Source organism: Dama dama, chromosome 11, assembly GCF_033118175.1.
Source record: "Dama dama isolate Ldn47 chromosome 11, ASM3311817v1, whole genome shotgun sequence".
In the NCBI taxonomy this organism is placed as follows: domain Eukaryota; kingdom Metazoa; phylum Chordata; class Mammalia; order Artiodactyla; family Cervidae; genus Dama; species Dama dama.
In genome coordinates, this window is record NC_083691.1 from 102182710 (window position 1) to 102206624 (window position 23915).

General features: G+C 44.9%; 1 protein-coding gene across 4 annotated transcripts in view; it reads left to right on the forward strand.

The window, feature by feature from the left end:
* The first annotated feature begins 900 nt into the window (after positions 1–900).
* TMEM87B (transmembrane protein 87B) overlaps positions 901–23915 on the forward strand; it is a 52895-nt gene continuing 29880 nt past the window's right edge. The window contains exons 1-8 of one of the 4 annotated variants that reach the window (XM_061156057.1): positions 901–1099; positions 7603–7663; positions 14456–14547; positions 16723–16857; positions 18004–18057; positions 19850–19940; positions 21466–21527; positions 21903–22086. In XM_061156057.1, coding sequence (XP_061012040.1) covers positions 941–1099; positions 7603–7663; positions 14456–14547; positions 16723–16857; positions 18004–18057; positions 19850–19940; positions 21466–21527; positions 21903–22086 — 838 coding nt within the window. In that variant the 5' untranslated portion in view covers positions 901–940. Of the gene's footprint in view, positions 1100–3824; positions 3888–7602; positions 7664–14455; positions 14548–16722; positions 16858–18003; positions 18058–19849; positions 19941–21465; positions 21528–21902; positions 22087–23915 lie in introns of those variants that run through there. The other 3 variants (XM_061156058.1, XM_061156059.1, XM_061156060.1) reach the window with 3 other exon arrangements.

The following is a 23915-nucleotide window of genomic DNA, read 5'->3' on the forward strand; positions in this document are numbered from 1 at the left end:
GCTCTGGCCACCCCCCTCCCCCACTCTCCGCCCCGGCCGGCCCTGAGCCCCGCCCCTCACCTCCTCTCCGGGCCCCGCCTCCCCGCCTGGCCCCACCTCCACGCTCGGATTTCCCCCCGCCCCCGCCCCTCCCCCTCACATTTCACGCTCTGGCCACCCCCCTCCCCCACTCTCCGCCCCGGCCGGCCCTGAGCCCCGCCCCTCGCCTCCTCTCCGGGCCCCGCCTCCCCGCCTGGCCCCATCTCCACGCTCGGATTTCCCCCCGCCCCCGCCCCTCCCCCTCACATTTCACGCTCTGGCCACCCCCCTCCCCCACTCTCCGCCCCGGCCGGCCCTGAGCCCCGCCCCTCACCTCCTCTCCGGGCCCCGCCTCCCCGCCTGGCCCCACCTCCACGCTCGGATTTCCCCCCGCCCCTCCCCCTCACATTTCACGCTCTGGCTCCCCTCCCCCACTCTCCGCTCTGGCCCACCTCCCCCCCCCCCCACTCTCCGCCCCGGCCGGCCCTGAGCCCCGCCCCTCGCCTCCTCTCCGGGCCCCGCCTCCCCGCCTGGCCCCACCTCCACGCTCGGATTTCCCCCCGCCCCTCCCCCTCACATTTCACGCTCTGGCTCCCCTCCCCCACTCTCCGCTCTGGCCCACCTCCCTCCCCCCCCACTCTCCGCCCCGGCCGGCCCTGAGCCCCGCCCCTCGCCTCCTCTCCGGGCCCCGCCTCCCCGCCTGGCCCCACCTCCACGCTCGGATTTCCCCCCGCCCCCGCCCCTCCCCCTCACATTTCGCGCTCTGGCTCCCCTCCCCCCCCACTCTCCGCCCCGGCCGGCCCTGAGCCCCGCCTCCACGTCCTATCCCTACTTCCTGGGCCCGAACCGCCTCCCGGGGCGGGCCTGCACCAGGTGCGGGCTCGCGGTGTGGCGGAGCGCCAGGTGCGGCTTCCGCGTAGAGATGGCTGCCGTCCGCCGCGACGGGGTCTGGCTCCCGCCCCGCCGCCGCTTTACCGCCGGGCGCCCGCTGCTGCGCTTCGCCCTCTGCCTCCTGTGCTGCGGCCCGGCGGCTGTGGGCGCCGTCCCCGAGGTCGGGCTCTGGACCGCGACGATCAGTGACGTAAGCGGAATGTCGGGACCGAGGCGAGGCGCATCTCAGGCCCGCGGGGTTCTCTGGGGCCCGCTGGGAGCCACTCCCGGGCTTGTTCATCTGGCCAAGTCTGGGCGCCCGATGCGTTTCCTGGGCCTTTTGTCCGCTGTGGGCAGGGAGCGCCCCCTCCTTCGGGCAGACCTGGCCTTTGGGAAAGATGAGGCAGACTTCTGTGCAGGGGGGCGGCTCTCCCTTCTGAACCCTGTTAGTAAAAATCACCTTTCCCGAAGTCCTGGCCCCTCGCTCTGCTCGGACAGGCTCTGGCTAGATCAGGCCCTTCTTTATTCAGACCTGAGCCCTGAGTCGGACACGACTGAGCGACTGAACTGAGCCCTGAACCCCTCGGCACTCCTAGCGGCATCTTTGGATTTGACCCCTCCTCATGCCGGGGTGCAGCCACAGGGCCACATCCGCGTGGCCACAGGAAGGACTTTACAGGATTTCAGTTTCCGTATACATTTATAAAGCGTGTTCGTCTTTATTCCTCTCTTTCTCTTCCTCCCTCCCTCCCTTTTTCTTCCTTCTTCCTTCCTTCCAGAAGGGAACAGGCCATAGTCATGCCGCTGCCTTTCCCTCTTTCTGGGTTTCTGAATTTCTCTCGGGCTCCTATCACAGTTCTGGGAGTATGTGTAATTAAAGGACATTTGCAAGGCTAGTCCGGAGGCTTGAGCCCGTGTCTTCCTTTCCAGGGCAGGCCATTTGAGAACTTGACATCCGGTAGTTTCATGTCTCATGTTGTGGGATGAATGCCGGGGTAGAATTTTGGAAAGATTTGCTAAAGAGGGACAGGAAATCGAAAAGGCCTTACCTACCGCTTTTCTAGACTCAGATGATTCATCCATCTCTGTTTGAGATGAATATTTTCCACATGTATAGAAGCGATGTCTGAATTCTTATTATTTTTTCTGGCTGCGCTGAGTCTTCCTTGCTGCCTGTGGGTTTTCTCTGTTTGCTGTGAGAGGGGACTGCTTCTAGTTGAGGTGCTCAGGCCTCTCATTGCAGAGGCTTCTCTTGCTATAGAGCAGGGTCTCTAGGACTGGAGCCTCAGTAGTATGGTGAGCCTGCAGCGTATGGGATTTTCCCGGAACAGGGATCCAACCCATGTCCCCTGCGTTGGCAGGCAGATTGTTAATCTCTGGACCACCTGGGAAGTCTGGATGTCCGAATTCCAAAGGCAAAACTTACATTTTGATTTCTTCAATCAGAAAAAGAAAGTAGTGTAGGAGACTACAAATTCCTCCTATAGCACAAAAGCTACATAGAGGCTAGAGTGCTTATCTTTCTGAATCTTTAAGACCCAGTGCAACCATTTCTTCCAGGATTCTCCTGGGTTGGTGCCCTATTTTGTGTACCAATCATAGGCCCTGCGTATCTCCATTATTGAATTTCTCTGAACAGTAAAAGCAAAATTCAGACTGTAAGGTAAGGGAGTTAGGGAAGGCGAGGTTCAGAAAAAGAAGGAGACCTGCACTTTACAGGAATAGATCACCTTCAATGAGGCGAGAAGGGGCAGCAGTCAGATTAGTGAGCTGCTGCACTAACCCAAGAGTAAGCATATGTAGGCATGTATGTGAAAAGCTACTGTCTTAAGGGGGCCTGTTCTTCTCCGAGGTTTTTCAGAGTAGTTATCTCTTAAATGGCTGGGGCAAGGAATTCTGGAGATCAGCCAGAGGCTGGACCAGCTGGGAGCTGGGCGGAATCAACCTTAATGTCCATTTTTTTTTCTTCAGGTGAGAGAGTTCTTTGTTTTGCATAGAACGGTGGGGAGGACCTAGAGGGGAGTTTTAACTCCAGGTTACTTGGCTATTTTGAGCCAAGTAACTTTCCTTCACAGAGAACCACACTTAAGGTTTCCTGCTGCTTCTGTAGTGAATGGGCAATAGCATAAACTAAGTCAGAATTAATTGGAAGTAAATTGGCTGCAAACAGACTCCTTCATCATATCTGTCAAGATCTTTGCCAAGTACACTTTGGATAGGGAGATTCCTAAAGCCATGGGGAGAAAATAACTTTGCTTCTTGTGTGAGAAAGAAAATTTTTCTTTGGATCCCACATAATCTTTATTTTTGTTGTTTAGTCGCTAAGTCATGTCTGACTCTTTTGTGATCCCATGGACTGTAACCCCCTAGGCTCCCCTGTCCATGGGGTTTCCCAGGCAAGGATGCTAGAGTGTATTATCATTCTCTTCTCCAGGGGATCTTCCTGACCCAGGGATCGAACCCATGTCTCTTGCATTGGCAGGTGGATTTTTTACCGCTGAGCCACTAGGGAAGCCCCAGGTGATCTTTAGCCCTGTGTCATTCAGAACAGTAGCAAGCCATAAAGCTCTTTGCAAAGGGTAGGCTGATTTTTCTTCACTTCCACTATTTAAGTTTGTCACGACTTGTTATGGAGAACTGGAAAGGAAAGTGTAATTTTCTTTCATTTGTCCTGCAAATTCATCCAGAAGTGGTTCTTTCGATTGTAAAGGTCAGCAGTTTAAGTGCCTGCCTACCATGTGCCATGCACTACATTGTCCATCGCTGTTGGAAGGATGTATTTTAGACACAGCCGCCTCTCTCAAGAAGCTCACACAGTGGTAGGGAGAGCAGATGCGTGGGTAGTAAATACACACATGGTGGCATTCTTGGGATATTACTGGAGCACTGAGGAAATCACCTAACCCCACTTTTTGGAGTTGGTGCCCGGCTGACTCTGAAAGGATGCGTAGATGAAGAAGGAGGCGGCGAGTATAACAGCAGCCGTGGAGAAACTCTTGGTGAGTCTGCTGACTGAAGGCAGGAGTGTTAGTTGGGATTGGACCACCATAAGCCTTCCATCCCTGAGCTTGGCCTTGAGCCTATGGCCAGGGATCTCAAACTCAAGGACCTGTGGGGGCTGAGGCAAGTCCTGTCGTGAGTGAAGCAAGGTAGGTCTGGGGCTGGTGGGTAATGCTGTGAACTGCAGATGACGTGCCACTGCTGAAGAGGGCACTTGCCATTCGGCTCTGGCTGTGGATGCTATAGGGTGGTCGACACATTTTTATCTTTTTTGGCTGCACCGCACAGCATGTGGGGTCTTAGTTCCCCAACCAGGTGTCAGACCCTCACCCCCTGCAGGGAAAGTGCAGAATCTTAACCTCTGGACCTCCAGGGAAGTTCGTATATTTTTACTATGTCAACTAATTCAGAAAAGTTTTAAAAGGCTCCTTGTGGGCCCAACATAACCCATTTTGTAGGTTGAATTTATATGTTGGCCACCAGTAGCAACTTGGGAGTGTGAATGAGAGCAAGCCATGGAAGAGTTTTAGACATTCCTGCTAATCACAGTGGCTGTTATCTGAGGATGAATTGTAGGCTCCAGTCTGAGCGGAGGCACCAGTAACTGCAGAAGTGTAGGCTTGAATCAGGCCAGTGGTGGCAGGAATGGAGTGGGTATTTGCTTTGTCACTCAGCCATGACTGACTCTTTGTGGCCCCCATGGACTAAAGCCTTTCAGGCTCCTCTGTCCATGGGGTTTTTGAGGCAAGAATACTGGAGTGGGTTGCCATTTCCTCCCCTGGGGGGCCTTCCCAACGCAGGGACTGAACCCACATCTCCTGCATTGGCAGGTGGATTCTTTACCACTGAGCCACCAGGGAAGCCCTTCAGGGATGGAGAGAAAGGGGTAAATCTGAGAAGTGTCTGTGAGATGAAGTAGGCGTGCCTTGGAGATGGGGTGATGGAGGTGAGAGAACAGAAGGAACCATGGCTTGAGTGATAGGGGATGGCATAACCTACGTACAGCCAAGCTGGTCAGCACAGGAATAGCTGATGAGGAGCAGAGGGGGAGGCGTTTGATTTATGCAGGTGACTGTGGACAGTAGTGGACATCCCAGAGGGCATGACCTTTAGGTAATTGGGTATGTGGACGTGCAACTCAGAGGAGGGATCTGGACCAGGGATTTATTGATGTTGAAACTGTTGAGGAGGGATGGGATTTCCTTGGTGGTCCAGTGGTTAAGAGTGAACCTTCTAATGCAGGGGATGTAGGTTTGATTCCTGGTTGGGGAGTTAAGATCCTACATGCCTCAAGGACAAAAACCCAAAAGATAAAACAGAAGCAATATTGTAGCAAATTCAATAAAGACTTTAAAAAGAATGATCTGCATTTAAAAAAAAAAAATCTTGAAAAAAACCGTCAGGGAGGGAAAAGGGTTATCAAGAAAGAACCATTTCTTCTATCAGGGTTTTCCTGTAATTCCTAACCACTTGTTTGCTTAATTTAATCTCCTCTCACAGAATTTTTATTCTTGGGGAGGGCAGACATGGATCAAACCAGTCAATCCTAAAGGAAATTAGTCCTGAATATTCATTGGAAGGACTGATACTGAAGCTGAAACACCAGTACTTTGGCTACCTGATGTGAAGAACCTGATGCTGGGAAAGATTGAAGGCAGGAGGAGAGGGGGACGACAGAGGATGAGATGGTTGAATGGCATCATCGACTCAATGGACATGAGTTTGAGCAAACTCCAGGATTTGGTGATGGACTGGGAAGCCTGGCGTGCTGCAGTCCATGGGGTTGCAATGAGTTGGACATGACTGAGTGACTGAACTGACTGAGGGCAGACATGAAATACTAGCTAGTACAAGATCTCATCTTAGTTGTGGTAAGGGATGTGAGGAATGAGTCCCACGAACCTGGGAAGGGGGGGCCGGCCTGGTATGGGCCCTGGTGGAAGATGCCCTGAGGAAGGGGATTTTGAACTGGGCATTCAGGGGTCAGAAGGAAATAACTAGAGGAAGAGTAAATTTTCATGTAAGTTTTCAGGTTGACCACTAAGGTCCTGAGGGCTGGAAGGAGTATTATGTTTTTGAGGACCGGAGGGAAAGGTACAAGACAGGTGGTCAGCCCACCTGTCTTGTGGTATAGCGCAGTGGTAAAGAATCTGCCTGCCAGTACAGGAGATGCAAGAAACGCAAGTTCGATCCCTGGATCGGGAAGTCCTGGAGAAGGAAATGGCAACCCGCTTCCTTATTGGGTGGGAAATCCCATAGACAGAGGGGCCTGGTGGCCCACCGTCCATGGAGCCTGGAAGAGTCAGACATGACTGAGCGCACACAGAGAGGGTGGTACACCACAGCTCAGAGAGAGGCCAGCTGTTTCATCAAGGGTGTGTTTATGTTGATGCCAGGAGAGCAGGCGCAGACGCACACACACGCAGCCCTCCCTCAGCTCCTGTGTCCTGCTGGCCTCAGCCTGTGAGCCTTGTGGGGCCTCACGTCCGCTGCAGGGAGTAGGTCACGTGGGACAAGGCTCTAAGCCAGGCAGTGATGGGACCAGGTTTATGGGTTGCTTTGTTTTTCCTCTTTTGACCACACAGCATGTGGGATCTTAGTTCCCTCACCAGGGGTCAAACCTGTGCTGTCTGCATTGGAAGCATGTTGTCTTAACCACTGAACCACCAGGAAAGTCCCAGACTTACATTAAAAAAAAATAATAATAATAGATTTGGCCATAGGGAGGAATGAAAGGATTGTTGTTCAGTCACTAAGTTGTGTCCGACTCTTTGTGACCCCACGGACTGCAGCATACCAGGCTTCTCTATCCTTCACCATCTCCCAGAGTTTGCTCAGATTCATGTCCATTGAGTCAGTGATGCCATCCAACCATCTCATCCTTTGTCATCCTCTTCTTCTTTTGCCTTCAATCTTTCCCAACATCAGGGTCTCTTCCAGTGAATTGGCTCTTCTCATCAGAGGGCCAAAGGACTGGAACTTCAGCTTTAGCATCAGTCCTCCCAATGAATACTCAGGGTTGATTTCCTTTAGGATTCATGGTTCAATCTTGCAGTCCAAGGGACTCTCAAGAATATTCTCCAGCAGCACAATTCAAAAACATCAGTTCTTTGGTGCTTAGCCTATTTTCCAGAATACAGCAGTACTTTTAAACAGTAGAGAGAAATGTTTTAACAAGATTTTCTTTATTAGTTTTTTAAAACACGTATTTATATATATATATTTTGGCTGCGGTGAATCTTCGTTGCTATGCAAGAGTTTTCTCCAGTTGCAGCGAGCAGGGGCTACTCTCCAGTTGCAGCGCGTGGGCTTCTCATTGCGGCGGCTTCTCGTTGCAGAGCGTGGGCTTCTCATTGTGGTGGCTTCTCGTTGCAGAGCGTGGGCTCTGGGCGAGTGGGCGCCAGTGGCAGCCGGGCCTAGTGGTCCTGCGGCATGTGCAGTCTTCCCAGATCAGGGATCAAACCAGGGCTCCTGCATTGGCAGCTGGGTTCTTATCCACTTACCACCAGGGAAGTCCAGTATATTTATTTCTTAATTTGGTTGCACTGGATATTAGTTGTGGCTAGTTAGCTAGTTACTAGTTAGATGTGGGATCTAGTTTTCTGACCAGGGATCAAACCTGGCCCCCAGCTTGGGGAGCAGGGAATCCTAGCCACTGGACCATAGGGAAGTCCCTAACAAGATCTTTCTGTATTTCTTTGTTTCTCATTACAGAAATCAGGACCTTTGATATTTAGGAAAACCATGTTTAACTCTACTGAGATCAAGTTTTCTGGTAAGTATAATAAGCTAATATAATACTGAAGTAACAATAAATTATAAGTAAGCAACATATAATATAAGCTAATATATTAGCATAATATAAACTAACATGACACATTATAACATTATGTATTTTAAACTAGGCAGATGTTTTTAGGTGATTATAACATTTTAAGAGTCTATTTTGATCTAGTCAAATTGTAGTTATTTTCAAGAATGGATTTTTCTAATCTTGTCTCAGAAAATGAAATATGAATCATTCTTTAAAAATTATAGTTACAGCCTAATAAAGGAATCTTCAGCAAAAAAGTATTTCACTTCTGTGAAATTTGACTTTGAATCCCTTTTAAAGTATAATAAATTTTTTTATGGATATAGGAAATGCCATGATTGTGATGAAACCTTTGTGCCTCTGAAATCTGTCTAAATATACGTGGTTATAGTATGAAATAAAAATTATTAGACACTGATATTTTAATTAGGATTTTAGGGCTTATGAAAGCGAAAATACTACATAATGATCAAAACACTACATAATGATCACTACATAATGATCAAAGGATCAATCCAAGAAGAAGATATAACAATTATAAATATATATGCACCCAACATAGGAGCACCGCAATATGTACGGCAAACACTAACGAGTATGAAAGAGGAAATTAATAGTAACACAATAATAGTGGGAGACTTTAATACCCCACTCACAACTATGGATAGATCAACTAAACAGAAAATTAACAAGGAAACACAAACCTTAAATGACACAATGGATCAGCTAGACCTAATTGATATCTATAGGACATTTCACCCCAAAACAATCAACTTCACCTTTTTCTCAAGTGCACACGGAACCTTCTCCAGAATAGATCACATCCTGGGCCATAAATCTGGTCTTGGAAAATTCAAAAAAATTGAAATCATTCCAGTCATCTTTTCTGACCACAGTGCAGTAAGATTAGATCTCAATTACAGGAAAAAAATTGTTAAAAATTCAAACATATGGAGGCTAAATAACACACTTCTGAATAACCAACAAATCATAGAAGAAATCAAAAAAGAAATCAAAATATGTATAGAAATGAATGAAAATGAAAACACAACAACCCAAAACCTATGGGACACTGTAAAAGCAGTGCTAAGGGGAAGGTTCATAGCGTTACAGGCTTACATCAAGAAACAAGAAAAAAGCCAAATAAATAACCTAACTCTACACCTAAAGCAATTAGAGAAGGAAGAAATGAAGAACCCCAGGGTTAGCAAAAGGAAAGAAATCTTAAAAATCAGGGCAGAAATAAATGCAATAGAAACTAAAGAGACCATAGCAAAAATCAACAAAGCTAAAAGCTGGTTTTTTGAAAAAATAAACAAAATTGACAAACCATTAGCAAGACTCATTAAGAAACAAAGAGAGAAGAACCAAATTAACAAAATTAGAAATGAAAATGGAGAGATCACAACAGACAACACTGAAATACAAAGGATCATAAGAGACTACTACCAGCAGCTCTATGCCAATAAAATGGACAACTTGGATGAAATGGACAAATTCTTAGAAAAGTATAACTTTCCCAAACTGAACCAGGAAGAAATAGAAGATCTTAACAGACCCATCACAAGCAAGGAAATCGAAACTGTAATCAAAAATCTTCCAGCAAACAAAAGCCCAGGACCAGATGGCTTCACAGCTGAATTCTACCAAAAATTTAGAGAAGCGCTAACACCTATCTTACTCAAACTCTTCCAGAAAATTGCAGATGAAGATAAGCTTCCAAACTCATTCTATGAGGCCACCATCACCCTAATTCCAAAACCAGACAAAGATGCCACAAAAAAAGAAAACTACAGGCCAATATCACTGATGAACATAGATGCAAAAATCCTTAACAAAATTCTAGCAAACAGAATCCAACAACATATTAAAAAAATCATACACCATGACCAAGTGGGCTTTATCCCAGGAATGCAAGGATTCTTTAATATCTGCAAATCAATCAATGTAATACACCACATTAACAAATTGAAAGATAAAAACCATATGATTATCTCAATAGATGCAGAGAAAGCCTTTGACAAAATTCAACACTCATTTATGATTAAAACTCTCCAAAAAGCAGGAATAGAAGGAACATACCTCAACATAATAAAAGCTATATATGACAAACCCACAGCAAGCATCACCCTCAATGGTGAAAAATTGAAAGCATTTCCCCTGAAATCAGGAACAAGACAAGGGTGCCCACTCTCACCACTACTATTCAACATAGTGTTGGAAGTTTTGGCCACAGCAATCAGAGCAGAAAAAGAAGTAAAAGGAATCCAGATAGGAAAAGAAGAAGTGAAACTCTCACTGTTTGCAGATGACATGATTCTCTACATAGAAAACCCTAAAGACTCTTCCAGAAAATTACTAGAGCTAATCAATGAATATAGTAAAGTTGCAGGATATAAAATTAACACACAGAAATCCCTTGCATTCCTATATACTAACAATGAAAAAACAGAAAGAGAAATTAAGGAAACAATACCATTCACCATTGCAAAAAAAAAGAATAAAATACTTAAGGAGTATATCTACCTAAAGAAACAAAAGACCTATACATAGAAAACTATAAAACACTGATGAAAGAAATCAAAGAGGACACAAACAGATGGAGAAATATACCGTGTTCATGGATTGGAAGAATCAATATTGTCAAAATGGCTATTCTACCCAAAGCAATCTATAGATTCAGTGCAATCCCTATCAAGCTACCAACGGTATTTTTCACAGAACTAGACCAAAGAATTTCACAATTTGTATGGAAATACAAAAAAACCTCGAATAGCCAAAGTGATCTTGAGAAAGAAGAATGGAACTGGAGGAATCAACCTGCCTGACTTCAGACTCTACTACAAAGCCACAGTCATCAAGACAGTATGGTACTGGCACAAAGACAGAAATATAGATCAATGGAACAGAATAGAGAGCCCAGAGATAAATCCACGAACCTATGGACACCTTATCTTTGACAAAGGAGGCAAGGACATACAGTGGAAAAAAGACAACCTCTTTAACAAGTGGTACTGGGAAAACTGGTCAACCACTTGTAAAAGAATGAAACTAGAACACTTTCTAACACCATACACAAAAATAAGCTCAAAATGGATTAAAGATCTAAATGTAAGACCAGAAACTATAAAACTCCTAGAGGAGAACATAGGCAAAACACTCTCCGACATAAATCACAGCAAGATCCTCTATGACCCACCTCCCAGAATATTGGAAATAAAAGCAAAACTAAACAAATGGGACCTAATGAAACTTAAAAGCTTTTGCACTACAAAGGAAACTATAAGTAAGGTGAAAAGACAGCCCTCAGATTGGGAGAAAATAATAGCAAATGAAGAAACAGACAAAGGATTAATCTCAAAAATATACAAGCAACTCCTGCAGCTCAATTCCAGAAAAATAAATGACCCAATCAAAAAATGGGCCAAAGAACTAAACAGACATTTCTCCAAAGAAGACATACAGATGGCTAACAAACACATGAAAAGATGCTCAACATCACTCATTATTAGAGAAATGCAAATCAAAACCACAATGAGGTACCATTACACGCCAGTCAGGATGGCTGCTATCCAAAAGTCTACAAGCAATAAATGCTGGAGAGGGTGTGGAAAAAAGGGAACCCTCTTACACTGTTGGTGGGAATGCAAACTAGTACAGCCGCTATGGAAAACAGTGTGGAGATTTCTTAAAAAACTGGAAATAGAACTGCCATATGACCCAGCAATCCCACTTCTGGGCATACACACTGAGGAAACCAGATCTGAAAGAGACACATGTACCCCAATGTCCATCGCAGCACTGTTTATAATAGCCAGGACATGGAAGCAACCTAGATGCCCATCAGCAGATGAATGGATAAGGAAGCTGTGGTACATATACACCATGGAATATTACTCAGCCGTTAAAAAGAATTCATTTGAATCAGTCCTAATGAGATGGATGAAACTGGAGCCCATTATACAGAGTGAAGTAAGCCAGAAAGATAAAGAACATTACAGCATACTAACACATATATATGGAATTTAGAAAGATGGTAACGATAACCCTATATGCAAAACAGAAAGACACAAAAATACAGAACAGACTTTTGAACTCTGTGGGAGAAGGTGAGGGTGGGATGTTTCAAGAGAACAGCATGTATACTATCTATGGTGAAACAGATCACCAGCCCAGGTGGGATGCATGAGACAAGTGCTCGGGCCTGGTGCACTGGGAAGACCCAGAGGAATCGGGTGGAGAGGGAGGTGGGAGGGAGGATCGGGATGGGGAAATACGTGTAAATCTATGGCTGATTCATATCAATGTATGACAAAACCCACTGAAATGTTGTGAAGTAATTAGCCTCCAACTAATAAAAATAAATAAATAAAATTAAAAAAAAAATTTTTTTTATGGATATAGGAAATGCCATGATTGTGATGAAACCTTTGTGCCTCTGAAATCTGTCTAAATATACGTGATTATAGTATGAAATAAAAATTATTAGACACTGATATTTTAATTAGGATTTTAGGGCTTATGAAAGCGAAAATACTGCTCTGGACTCTGTCTGTTTAAATACCGGTATGTCATGACTAACAAGTCATAGAGGGGGAGGTTTTCAGTATGGTTAGTGGGTTTTCAGCCTTCCCTAGTGGCTCAGCAGTGAAGAACCTGCCTATCAATGCAGGAGATGCGGCTTTGATCTCTGGGTCGTGAAGATCCCCTGGAGGTGGAAATGGCAACCCACTCCACTATTCTTGCCTGGAGAATCCTGTGGACAGAGGAGCCTGGTGGGCTACAGTCCATGGAGTTGCAGAGTCAGAGACGACTTAGCGACTAAATAACAGCAAGTGGTTTACACTGGATCTCAGTGTTTTATGGTAAACTCAGTGGGTTTACTGTGCTCTCACTCCTCTTAGTGTTTCCAGGAAGTTGACTAGATCAGTTGGTTGCCAGGGCTAAAGTTTGGGGATAAGGAGCAGTTTTTTTTGTCGGGTAGAGCCACTTGGCTTCATGGACTCCACAGCCATGCCCATTTTCTCTCTCACACCATCCTCTGATCATCTGTTGGACTGTTCTGCCCTGTGTGGTCTCTGCTGATGGAAGTAGGCGAGTCATCAGCTAGAAAGCAGAGGTGGCTTCAAAGCAGCTGCCTGAGATCATAGATCTTCAGTTGGTGATAAGAACTTGGTAAGAATAAATCAAAGCCCACGGTGGGTGAGGAAAAGATTTTGGCATCTCAGTGCTTTAATAAATTCATGTTACAGTGTCTTGTCAAGATTTAAAACACTGGTGCAGACAAAAAAACAACAACTCTGGGGGGGAGTAAAAGGTTATATGGACCAGTGAAACAGAGAATTTGGTTTTTATGGCTCAAGCGGTGAAGAATCGCCTGCAGTGCAGGAGACACAGGAGACACGGGTTCAGTCCCTGGGTCGAGAAGACCCCCTGGGGGAGGAAATGGCCACCCACTCCAGGGTTCTTGCCTGGAGACCCCACGGGCAGGGGAGCCTGGCGGGCTGCAGTCCGTGGGGGCGCAGGGAGTGATGTGCCTGAGCGAGCGTGCAGCAGAGTGTGAACGTGCGAGAGCAGCCCCACAGTCCAGTGTGCACACACCCAACCGGGGAAGGAGTGAGGCAGCAGGAGGGAGTCAGGGACAGAAGCACTTTTAGAAAGTGGGAGTTCAGTCGGGTGAAGGCCGGCAGTGCCTCAGCGCCGGTGGGTGAGAGGTCTTTCTGGAGCCGCGAGCGAGGCTCTGACGTGGCTGGCAGGGGTGGATGCGGCACCTGAGCCTCCTTGTTCTGCTGCCGTGCTCACCAGGCAACCTTCTCACCACACTGGGCGTCCAGGAAGGCTTGTTGAAGAGTTAGCCGATCATGACATGTCTGCTTTATAGTTAACTATTTATTTTAAGTGAGCAATTGGGTATTTGGGTTTATACATGTACAGCTGTAGTGCGAAAGAGGAGACAGCATCTCTGAGTTCTCACAAAGCGAAATTTTAGTGCCTGCAAAGTTAAGCATTGGTCCCTTGGGTATGTGTCTATGCTGTTTGGTGGGTCAGACATCAGGCTTTCCCTTAGGTGACCCCGCACTCCTTAGCAAACTGCCTCAGGCAGTCATGCTTCTGCCTTGCCCTCACACCTCCTGGGCCTTTGCTTCTCCTGTCTGTCCACCCTCCTCTTCACTGGGCAGACTTCTGTTCTTTGTTCATGAGCCTGCTGGGGCCCCATTCTTCACGCCCGCGTGACTGTCTCAGGCACCTTGCCCAGGGCTCGCTTGATCCCCTGTTCTCAGCCTCTTCCACCGTCGAAAGGTGCCTGTTTAACTGTTAACCCTCCTTTCCCCTAATTCCTCTTTTGTCAGGCATCCAGGGATTATTCTAGTTTACCATTATGTTTCTTCCTGGCACACAAGGACTGCTTACTCAGTACTTCTTGGGTGGATAAGTCAGTGAAGAGAACATTTCAGAGTGAAATAAACAGTGACTGAGCATATCGGGCACTCAGTTTATTTAACACTGGACTTAACATACAGATGAAATGACTAGTCTTACAGCAACATTTGGTTCACTGTGATAATTTAGTGTAATGAACTTATCTGTCTCATTTTGCGGTGACTTTTGGAGGAATTAGGTAATACTTTACTCATTGTTTCCTTAAGGTAGCCTATTTTAAATTGAATTCTTGAAACCTGGAATTTAAATTAGGGTATATAATATTATTTACAATATTGTTACTATAAAATGAGACTGTCTTTTTCTCAACAGTGAAGTCATTCAGCTGTCCTGGGCCTATGAAGTTTACCATCGAGTGGCATTTGGAGCATCATACCTGTCACAATGAGTATTCTGAGTTGGAAGTAAGTAAAACACAAATTTTAAATGAGTGTAAAGCTATGAGGGAAAAATTACAGAGTATAAAGATTTATTTGCTCATTAAGTGAGGAGTCTAGAAATAGAGACTGTAGTTTTAGAAGTGCCACAGATTTATTTTGGGACTTAACAATAAATGCTTTAAATATGTCAAAATATATGCTTTCTAAGTATACAAATCTATCAGTTTCCTTGTATCTTATGAAAAACATTAGTAATTATTTAAATCAGAGTTATAGGAACCATTGATAAAGGGATTGTGAATCATACATAAATAAAAACCAAGTTAATTTAAAGAAGAAGTGTAAAAATTTCATCCATTCAGAAAATGAGTAGCAGGGGACCTAGGGCTTTAGTGCAGACGAGCAGATGTCATGAGTATGAGTAGATCTCATCAAGAAGTGAGGAGGGAGACGGGAGGGTGTGAAAGGAGGGAACAGAGGCCAGCCAAGGTCAGTGTGTGCTTCCTAAGGAAATCACAAAAATACTCACTTAGATTGCATAGACATCAGATTTAGGACATCTGATGTTGATGCCACCCTATTAGCTGATAAACAGATCTTATTCAGATTTTGCCAGTGTCCCAAGAATGTCCTTTTTAGCAGCTTTTTTTTTTTTTTTTCTTTTTTCTGATACAGAATCCAATCCAGGATCACATTGTATTTCTGCAGGGTTTTTTTTTTGGGGGGCGGGGGAGGGGGCAGCTGTCATTCATGACATGACATTGATATGTACAACTGATTTATTTTTATAAAATGTCCCTCAATTTGAGTGTTTCTCACATTTTCTCATGAATAAATTCAGGTTATATTTTTGTCAGACATACCATACCCTGGAGAAGGAAATGGCAACCCACTCCAGTATTCTTGCCTGGAGAATCTCATGGATAGAGGAGCCTGGCAGGCTACTGTCCATGGGATCCCAAAGAGTCAGATACGGCTGAAGTGACTTAGCATGCACACACTAGAAAATATACTGTTTTGTTCCATTTTTGATAATGTTAATTTGCTCAGTCAGTTAAGGAAGTTTGTGTCAGTTTTCCACTGTAAAGCTGCTACTTTTCTCTCTGTTGTTAACAATAATTTGTGAAGAAATACTTTTGTATTTACGTGTAAATATCCTGTTTTTTCCACCAGTCCTTGCTTTAATGCTCTTTGGTTCTTGCCTGATTGATTAGTTGTTACTGTGGTGATTGCTGGGGCTTCCCAGGCGGTGCTGGCGGTAAATAGCCCAGTGGACAGTGCGGGCAGATGTAAGAGATGCAGGTTCGAACCCTGGGTCAGGAGGGTTCCCTGGAGAAGGGAAGGGCAGCCCCGTCCAGTGTTCTTGCCTGGAGAATCCCATGGACGGAGGAGTCTGGTGGGCTCCAGTTCATAGGGTCACAAAGAGTCAGACATGACCGAATCGGCTTAGCCCTCACACACAGGATGACTGCTAAATGGTGATTCTCTTAATTCCATGTTTTCTTCCACATTTACTAGCAGCCTGCTATCAGAATGCACTCTCTCTTTTCCTTTACCTTCTCTGTCAGTCAGTCAGTTGTCAAGATGGACTCGCTGATGCTTAGTTTGTCGGGTGGGTTATGATCTCTAACTGTTTTTATGTATTTTGCTCATGTTGTCCCATATTTGGCCAGTTGTCGTTGCTCAGTCGTGTCCGACTCTTTGTGACCCCATCATCTGCAGAACGCCAGGCCTCCCTGTTCGTCACCATCTCCCAGAGTCTGTTTAAACTCATGTCCATGGCCTTCCATTTGGCCAGTGAAAGCCTCTTAATCTTTTCTTGATACCCGGGAGCTGCCTTTAGGAGCCTGGTTTTATTTATCCACCCAGGAGCCTGGAACCTCATTGTTAGTTGATGTGTAAATGAAATTTCCCCTGCACTCACTTGGGTTTTGCCATCTTTGCTTTATGTTACTATGTGTTTGGTTTATCTTTCCTTGTAATTGAATACTGCTTCTTTCTCTAAAATCCTTTATACATGGAGTAGAATGAAAGTAATCTCAGGACGAAGTATTATACGCAAAATTATATGCAAAGCTTTTTTTCTTTTTGGTATTTTGTTCTACTGAATGCTTCAAGTGTTCCAAACAAAGTAAATTTTGGGCATTGTTTAGATACTAAGTGAAAATAAATTATGACATAGAACTTTACCTTGCGTAGGAGCTGTCACAGAAACATGAACTTCAGGTCACTGAAGACTTTTGTGGTCATTATTTCAAGAACAGTGAGTGCTGGACAACAAAAAATGAAAATGTAGAGTGCAGCAGTGATTTACAGGTGTTTCCCCCATTGAATGTGAGTATCTGTCTCTCTGTGTTGAGATCAGATGTATTTGTTTCCCAGTGAATATAAGTATCTATTTAACTTCTGTCTCACCAGTATTGTGATAAAGAAAGGTCTTAATTCATCAGTTTTTAGGTTTAGTTCTCTGTGTGTGGCATAGTAAGTGAGATATTGGTACCACTGTTTCATGCCTTTGTACCCTTGCAGCAGCATCCTTGAAAGAGGATCTTTTTATCATCCTTTCATGATCTGCTGTCACTGCATCCCTCTCTCTTCTGCCCACCCCAGTCGGGTCTTTGCCAGCCTCACCCCGTCAGAATAGCTCTAGTCAAGGCGATCAGTGACCTCCATGTCATTAGACCCCACGTCTGTTGCTCTTACTGAAGGTCTGTCAGCTTACCAGCATTTAACACACCTGAACTCTCTCCTCTGTGCACTAAACCTGGAGACTAGACTCCACAATGTAATAGTGATCATCCCTGGGTAGTGAGGCTATGGGTCATTTTAAGTGATTTTTTTGGTCCTGTAAATTCTGAAGTGAAAATGTCTTTAATAAAAATTTTGGGGACTTGCGCGATGGTCCAGAGGCTAATACTCTTGATGTGCTCTTGATGTGGGGACCTGGGTTCAGTCCCCGGTCAGGAAACAAGCTCCCCTGTGCCATAGCTGAGACCCCGCTTGCCTCAGTGAAGACTGAAGATCCCAAGCGCCGTGACTAAGACCTGGCGCAGCCAAATAAATATTTTTTTAAAAATCTAAAAAGTTTTTTCAAAGGTTTCTTTTAAAAATTTGTGTTGAGGTATAATAAACATAAAATAAAGCATGCATATCAGAAGTGTAGGGCTTAATGATTTTTCACAGCCTAAACCTGCCCCCATTGACCCAGATCAAGTATAGACCATCAGAGCACTTTTGGGTTCCTAACACCCTCCCTGCCAATAGAAGCCACTGCCCTGAAGAAGGAAGTCATTTTTCAAGTGTAGGGTTTTGTTACAAGTGTAGTGTTTAGGGTACAGTGAGATTTGTTCTCTGGTGTTTGGCCTTCAAATCTTTACTTTTTTTCTAACAGCTTTTTTTTTTTGCCCTCAACTTGTTAGAACTATTTTTCCTCAGGAAATGCAACAGTATAAAATGGAATTATTTTGTTCTTTTTTCCAGAATAAACAACTAATATCAAATACCGGAAATGTTTCAAACCAGGAAGGATCAACAGTAAGTCACTTTCTTTGCCTTTAAATCAAATGTATACAAGTTAGAGTAAGATTGAGCAGAATCTGCTGATGGATAGATACTCATGATCTTAAGTAGGGTGAGTAAAATTAGGAAAGAAAAAAAGAAATGTAATTTAAAACAGTGTATTTTGTTACACATGTCTGTGTGAATTTTGTACATACTTGTTTCTTTGTTTAAAAAAATCTGTTTAAAGCCGTAATTTAAGGGTAACTTCTATGTAGTCTTCCTTTACTTTAAAAAATAAAATCCCCCTGTCACATGCCTTAGCGCAGCAGTGGGCTAGTCGGTATCGTCTTTAGGGAAATAAAGAGACAGAAACTACGATGTAGCACCAGGTGGAGGGAAAATTTAGAATTGGGGGGCATTATTAAAGTCAGAAGACTAAGAAGTTGAGAGGGTTACAGAGAGTTGAGTGTAGGGACCGAACGCAGACTTAGGAGAGCTTGAGGCTTGCTTTTAGACTGGGACTGTCTACTTTTATGGTCTTCTGCAGCCATCTTACAGAACAGTCTGATGGTGGAAAGGCGTTCAGTCTGCAGTGGTGCTGAGCCAGCTCTGCTTTGTACACATGCTGTCACAGGTGGAGGAGGAGGAAACGACAGGGAAGACTAGGAAGTACTCAGGAAGGAGGAGTGTGAAAAGTTTGGTCCAACTACATGGGGGTGTTGGAGGGTTCCCAGGCAGTTCCCAGGCAGGGGGGTTCAGCTTCTCAGTGAGTCTGGACTCTAGCAACAGAGTGCCCAGCAGGCATTTAATTTAAATAGCTTAGCCCAGCAGTCCCTAACCTTTTTGGTACCAGGGACTGGTTTCGTGGAAGACAATTTGTCCATGGACCTGGGGAGGGGCATGGTTTCAGGATGACCCAAGGACATTGCATTTATATGCCACCACTGATCTGCCAGTCAGAGCTCAGGCAGTAATGTCAGCGATGGGGAACAGCTATAAATACAGAAAGCTTTGCTCACTCGCCCACCGCTTACCTCCTACTGTGTGGCCCAGTCCTAACAGCCCACAGACTGGTACTGCTCTGTGGCCCGGGGGGTTGAGGACCCCTGTTTTAGCCTATATACTGTATCTGAGTCATTTTCAATCATGTTATATGACATCTTTCTTCCCCTGTTCAATTTTAAAACACACACATTTAAAAATCAAATGCTTGATGATATTAGAAAAACTACTTGAAAGGTAATACTAAATATAGAATGGTAGCTTTAAGAGGAAACCTGTAGAAATACAACCAGAAAATATTGGCAAGTGGAAAGGCTTTTTCCCTCCTCCATCCTTTGGGTCTGGAAGGATGGTGGTTAAAAAAAAATGGAGGAAATGCTTCTACTCCCCACTCTCCTACAACCTGCCTCTCCTTTTATCTGTGTGTGTGTGTGTGTGTGTGGAAGGAGCCCAGTTCCTTTTTTTTTTAGCTGCATTGGGTCTGCCTTATGGTGCTAGGGTTCTTTGCTGCAACATGCAGTCTTTTTCTAGTTTGGTACTTAGGCTTCTCTTGTTTCGGAGCACAGGCGCTAGAGTGCAGAGACTCAGTAGTTGCAGCACAGAGGCTTGGTTGCCGCTGGCATGTGGAATCTTAGTTCCCCGACCAGGGATCAAACCCGTATCCCCTGCATCGAAAGGTGGATTCTTAACCACTGGACCACCAGGGAAGTCCCCCCAGTTCGATTCTTAACAGTTGATTTAAAACATGGTGAACAGTTGTTTAGCTATATCTTGTAAAGCAATTTTAAAAAATAACTTAAAAGATTTTTTTTTCCTGTTTCAGGATGTTGTAGCCAAAACACAAAGAGATGGGTTTCATATCTTTATTGTTTCTGTTAAAACAGAAAAAACAGATGCAAGCTGGAATTTGAACGGTATAGTTAAACAGTATGCATGTTTACAGTCTGTTTTTACTGTATTCTGTATTTTTGTCTTTAACTCTGTATTTTTGTCTCTAATTCTACATTCTCTGTTAAAATACATTATTCAAAAAGAAATATCTTTAATCACAAAAATGAATAATCTGTTTATTTCTGGGACTTAAAACTTTATGCTTATCTTAAAACTTTATGCTTATTTATTTTTTTTTTAAGAGACTAGAAATTTAAAATTAATTTAAGCTAAATTGAAAAAATTTTTAACTTCATGGAGGGGTACAAAATTCTCCAGATTAAAAGAAAAAAGTTTCTAGCATGTAGAAATGGGTGGGCAACACCGTAATTGTAGTTGAAATAGATTATATTCTGTTTCTTGAAAATGGCCGTCATCAGGGGTTTAAAATTTTGTTCTTTAGAAAGTCTAGAAAGGAAATAAAAAACACGTGTTGGTCGCCTCGGAGCAGAAGTAGCCTCTCTGGCAGCAGTGGCCTTGTGCCCTGAGCCCCCGCCTGCCCAGTGAGGTGGGCCGCAGAAGTAGCCTCTCTGGCAGCAGTGGCCTTGTGCCCCGAGCCCCCTGCCTGCCCAGTAAGGTAGGCCCTCTGGCACGCGGAGCTGTGGCCCCTGGTGCCTGGTGGGAACCCAGGCTTGCATCAGGCAGTTTTCAAGGGGGCAGATGCTCTCAGAGGTCCTGGAATTGCCTTGTCACTCACTTTCTAGGCTGGGAGTCTGCTGGGCTGACAGTAGCCAAACAGCATGTAAGCATCTTGGGAGTTTGCAAACTGCTCTGATTCACCCACTGGGACACAGGTGAAGCCACAGTCTGTCTCTGAGGGGCACCCAGTCCAAGGCGGAGGGAGAAAGCAGTAAGATGAGACAGGCATGGCTGCGGAGGAGGCCCAGAGCTGTTCTTCCTGCTGAAGCTGGTAAAGAGGCTGCTCTGGAGAAGGCAAAGCAGGGCTTCCTCCTGGAGGTGCTGTAATGGGCCAGCCCATGCCACACAGGTGGCGGGGCCCCGCTGCCAGCCTGCTCCCCACCGCCTTTCTTTCCTTGATACCAGTAGGCGGTTTTAAGCTGCTGCTGAATGGTGAATGGTGCAGCCCCTGAGCCCTGCAAGTCTTGGACTGTGTCTGCCACTCTGTTATTGCTGTCTCAGACAACAACCCAAACTAGATTCTGGAGTTCAGTAATTTGTCCAGGTTACGTTACGAAAGACAGAGTCCTCAGTGAGGTCAGGGACTCAGCCAGGGCCAGTCTCCGACCAGGACTACTTTGCTGTCTGCCTAAGCGTCAACTTAGCCCATGCTGTATAACAGCATTTCTATAAGTAAAGATATCTTGATAAGGTCACATAATCAAACAGCTAGTAATTACCCAGTACTTTGTGTGTGCTAGGTGAAAATTTAGTGTTTGTTCACTTGGTTTATATTCTTGGAGCCTTAGAGTGAGCTTACGTTGAAAAACTTAAAAAAAACCTATTAATTTTAATACCTTAATTTCTTTATCCCCATCCTGCCTTCTCTAGTTTCTCTTTCTATGTTGGGACCTTATGGATATATCTCTGCATCAGATTGGCCTCTAATGATTGTGAGTATCTCTGATAATTTTTTTCCTTTTTTTAAAAATGAGCTTTGTATCCTCATTAGACTATTCAAACATTTTAAGAGATCAGTGGCAGTGATTCCTTGGTAGCTAACACTGACATGCCCTCTGTTTCCGGTTCCCTGGTCACTGGAAAGTAAAGGGTTGCACACTTGAATGTAGAATTGCCCGTTTTCCGCTTTGTGCCGGTGCCGTACTGTGCAGTTGTGACCTTGTAGTACAGTTTGAAGTTAGGGAGCCTGATCTCTCCAGCTTTGTTTTCCTTTCCTTGGCTATTCAGGGTCTTCTGTGTTTCCTAGGAATCTCAGTTTTCAAATGATCAGAAGGTTTAACGGACTAAAATTGCTTCTCTTCCCACAGTTCTACATGGTGATGTGTATTGTTTATATCTTATATGGTGTTCTGTGGCTGATGTGGTCTGCCTGTTACTGGAAAGATATATTAAGAATCCAGTTCTGGATTGCAGCTGTTATTTTCCTGGGAATGCTTGAAAAAGCAGTTTTTTATGCTGAATACCAAAACATCAATAGCAGTGGGCTATCAAGTAAGTGGTGACTGTGTCCATGAACATGGTGTAACCCAAGGGTCTCCTGGCATTTGTGAGCAGAGCAGAGGGGACTCCCCCTCACCTTCGTCCTGTGGCTTGGGAACAACCATAGTATAGATGAAAAGGACAGAGCCAAGAAGAGTGTCAAAGTAGGCCTTTGAACTAGGATAATGTGTGTATGGTCTTTGCTTTCTGTATTCTTGCTGACTTTCCCTTACTTCCCTCCTGGGGAGAAGAAAATTCCCTAAGGTTCAGCTGCCAGTGACTGGCTTAAAGCAGTACAAAATTCTGGCCTGGGGACTTGGGTGCTACCAGTCCTTTTAACATATTTCTCTTTTTTTCATCCATCCTCTTTCTTCTCCTTTCCCCAACAAAAAAAGTTTGGCACAGGAGTCAGATGAGCAGGTTAGGATGGATGGTGCCTGCAGCCTTTTACAAAGAACTTCATGTGACCGTGGGAGGCACCGTCCCAGTTCACACAGCAGAACGTGGGACGGGGGACACCAGCCGGGCATTCAGTTGGGCATCTTCAGATGTGTGCCCCAGACTGCTTAAAGATAGAGTGGACTCTCTGTACAGAGGGACTTCCCTTGCAGTGGTTAAGACTCTGTGCTTCCAGTACAGGGAGCACAGGTTTGATCCCTGCTTAGGGAACTAAGATCCCGTATGCCTCGCAGTGTGGCTGGTAAAAAAAAAGTGGGAGGTGGCCAGAAAAGTAAAGATATAATTAATTTCATCATTGCACCTTTGAAAGAGAGATCGCTCAAAAGGATAGAAAGCACTCAGGATGTACTCAAATAGTCAGTTACAAATGGTCATGGTGCAGATTTTCAAAGGGTGTAGTTATATGGTTCTTTATTTTAAAATCCTCTGGGGAAGAAAGGGTGAGTTGGTATGTAGATGAGATAAATACAACATAATGTTGATAAGTATTGATGCCAAGTGATAGTACCTGGGAGTTCATTATATTGCTTTCTCTGTTGGAGAGAGAGAAAACTGTATTGTAGTTTCTCAAAAATGAAAAGTTTAAAAGGACAATATGCAAAACAATAAAGCAAAGACATACATCTAGGGAGGCATGTTGGGGGTGTTATTACTCTCTAAGGAGTTTTAGTGATGTATAAGCACGTGTGTGTGTGTGTGCGCATGCCCGCGCTAAACCAAATGAGGAAGAAAGGGTAAGTTGCCGCTTATGACTGGGTGTTAAAGCATTCTTGAGTGTCAGAGGAGGTAGGTCAGCTTCTTTGCTGCCAGTGGTGAGGGGGTCTCTGTCTAGAGAAGGTGGTGTGAACTTGGGTGAGGGGCAGCAAAAGCCTGAGATCCATGAAGAGAAGGAGAGCCCACCTGCCATCCTCAGGGCCATCAAGCCCTCTGAGATGACTCGGAAGAGAAAGCCCAGGCAGCTGTCCTTGTCTTTGAGGAGTCCTGTGGAAAAGAGAGGTACTCGACGGAGCCTGGGCTGATGTTCCTGATTTCCCCAAGTGTGCACTCTGTAAGCCAGGCTGTCTTGCTTAACATTGGTCCTGGAAGGACAGAATCTGGAAAAATCAAGCAGTGAAGAAACAGTGATTGTTAGGACCCAACAAGGACACATTAGGGATAGGTCCCTTGACTTGTGCTGCAGTTGGGCAGTTAGGCACATGTAACAAACTTACTCCACAGTGTATCTGAACTTCTTCACGGTACTGGACGAGGTCTCCTGTGGTTTCTTCTGGACAGGATGGAGAAATGTGAGCTGAAAAGAATAATTAGGTGGATTAACAGCTGGTTTCTGAGTGTCTTTTTCCTCCTTTCTGTCTTCACTGCCAGAGCTCTCATCATGTCTT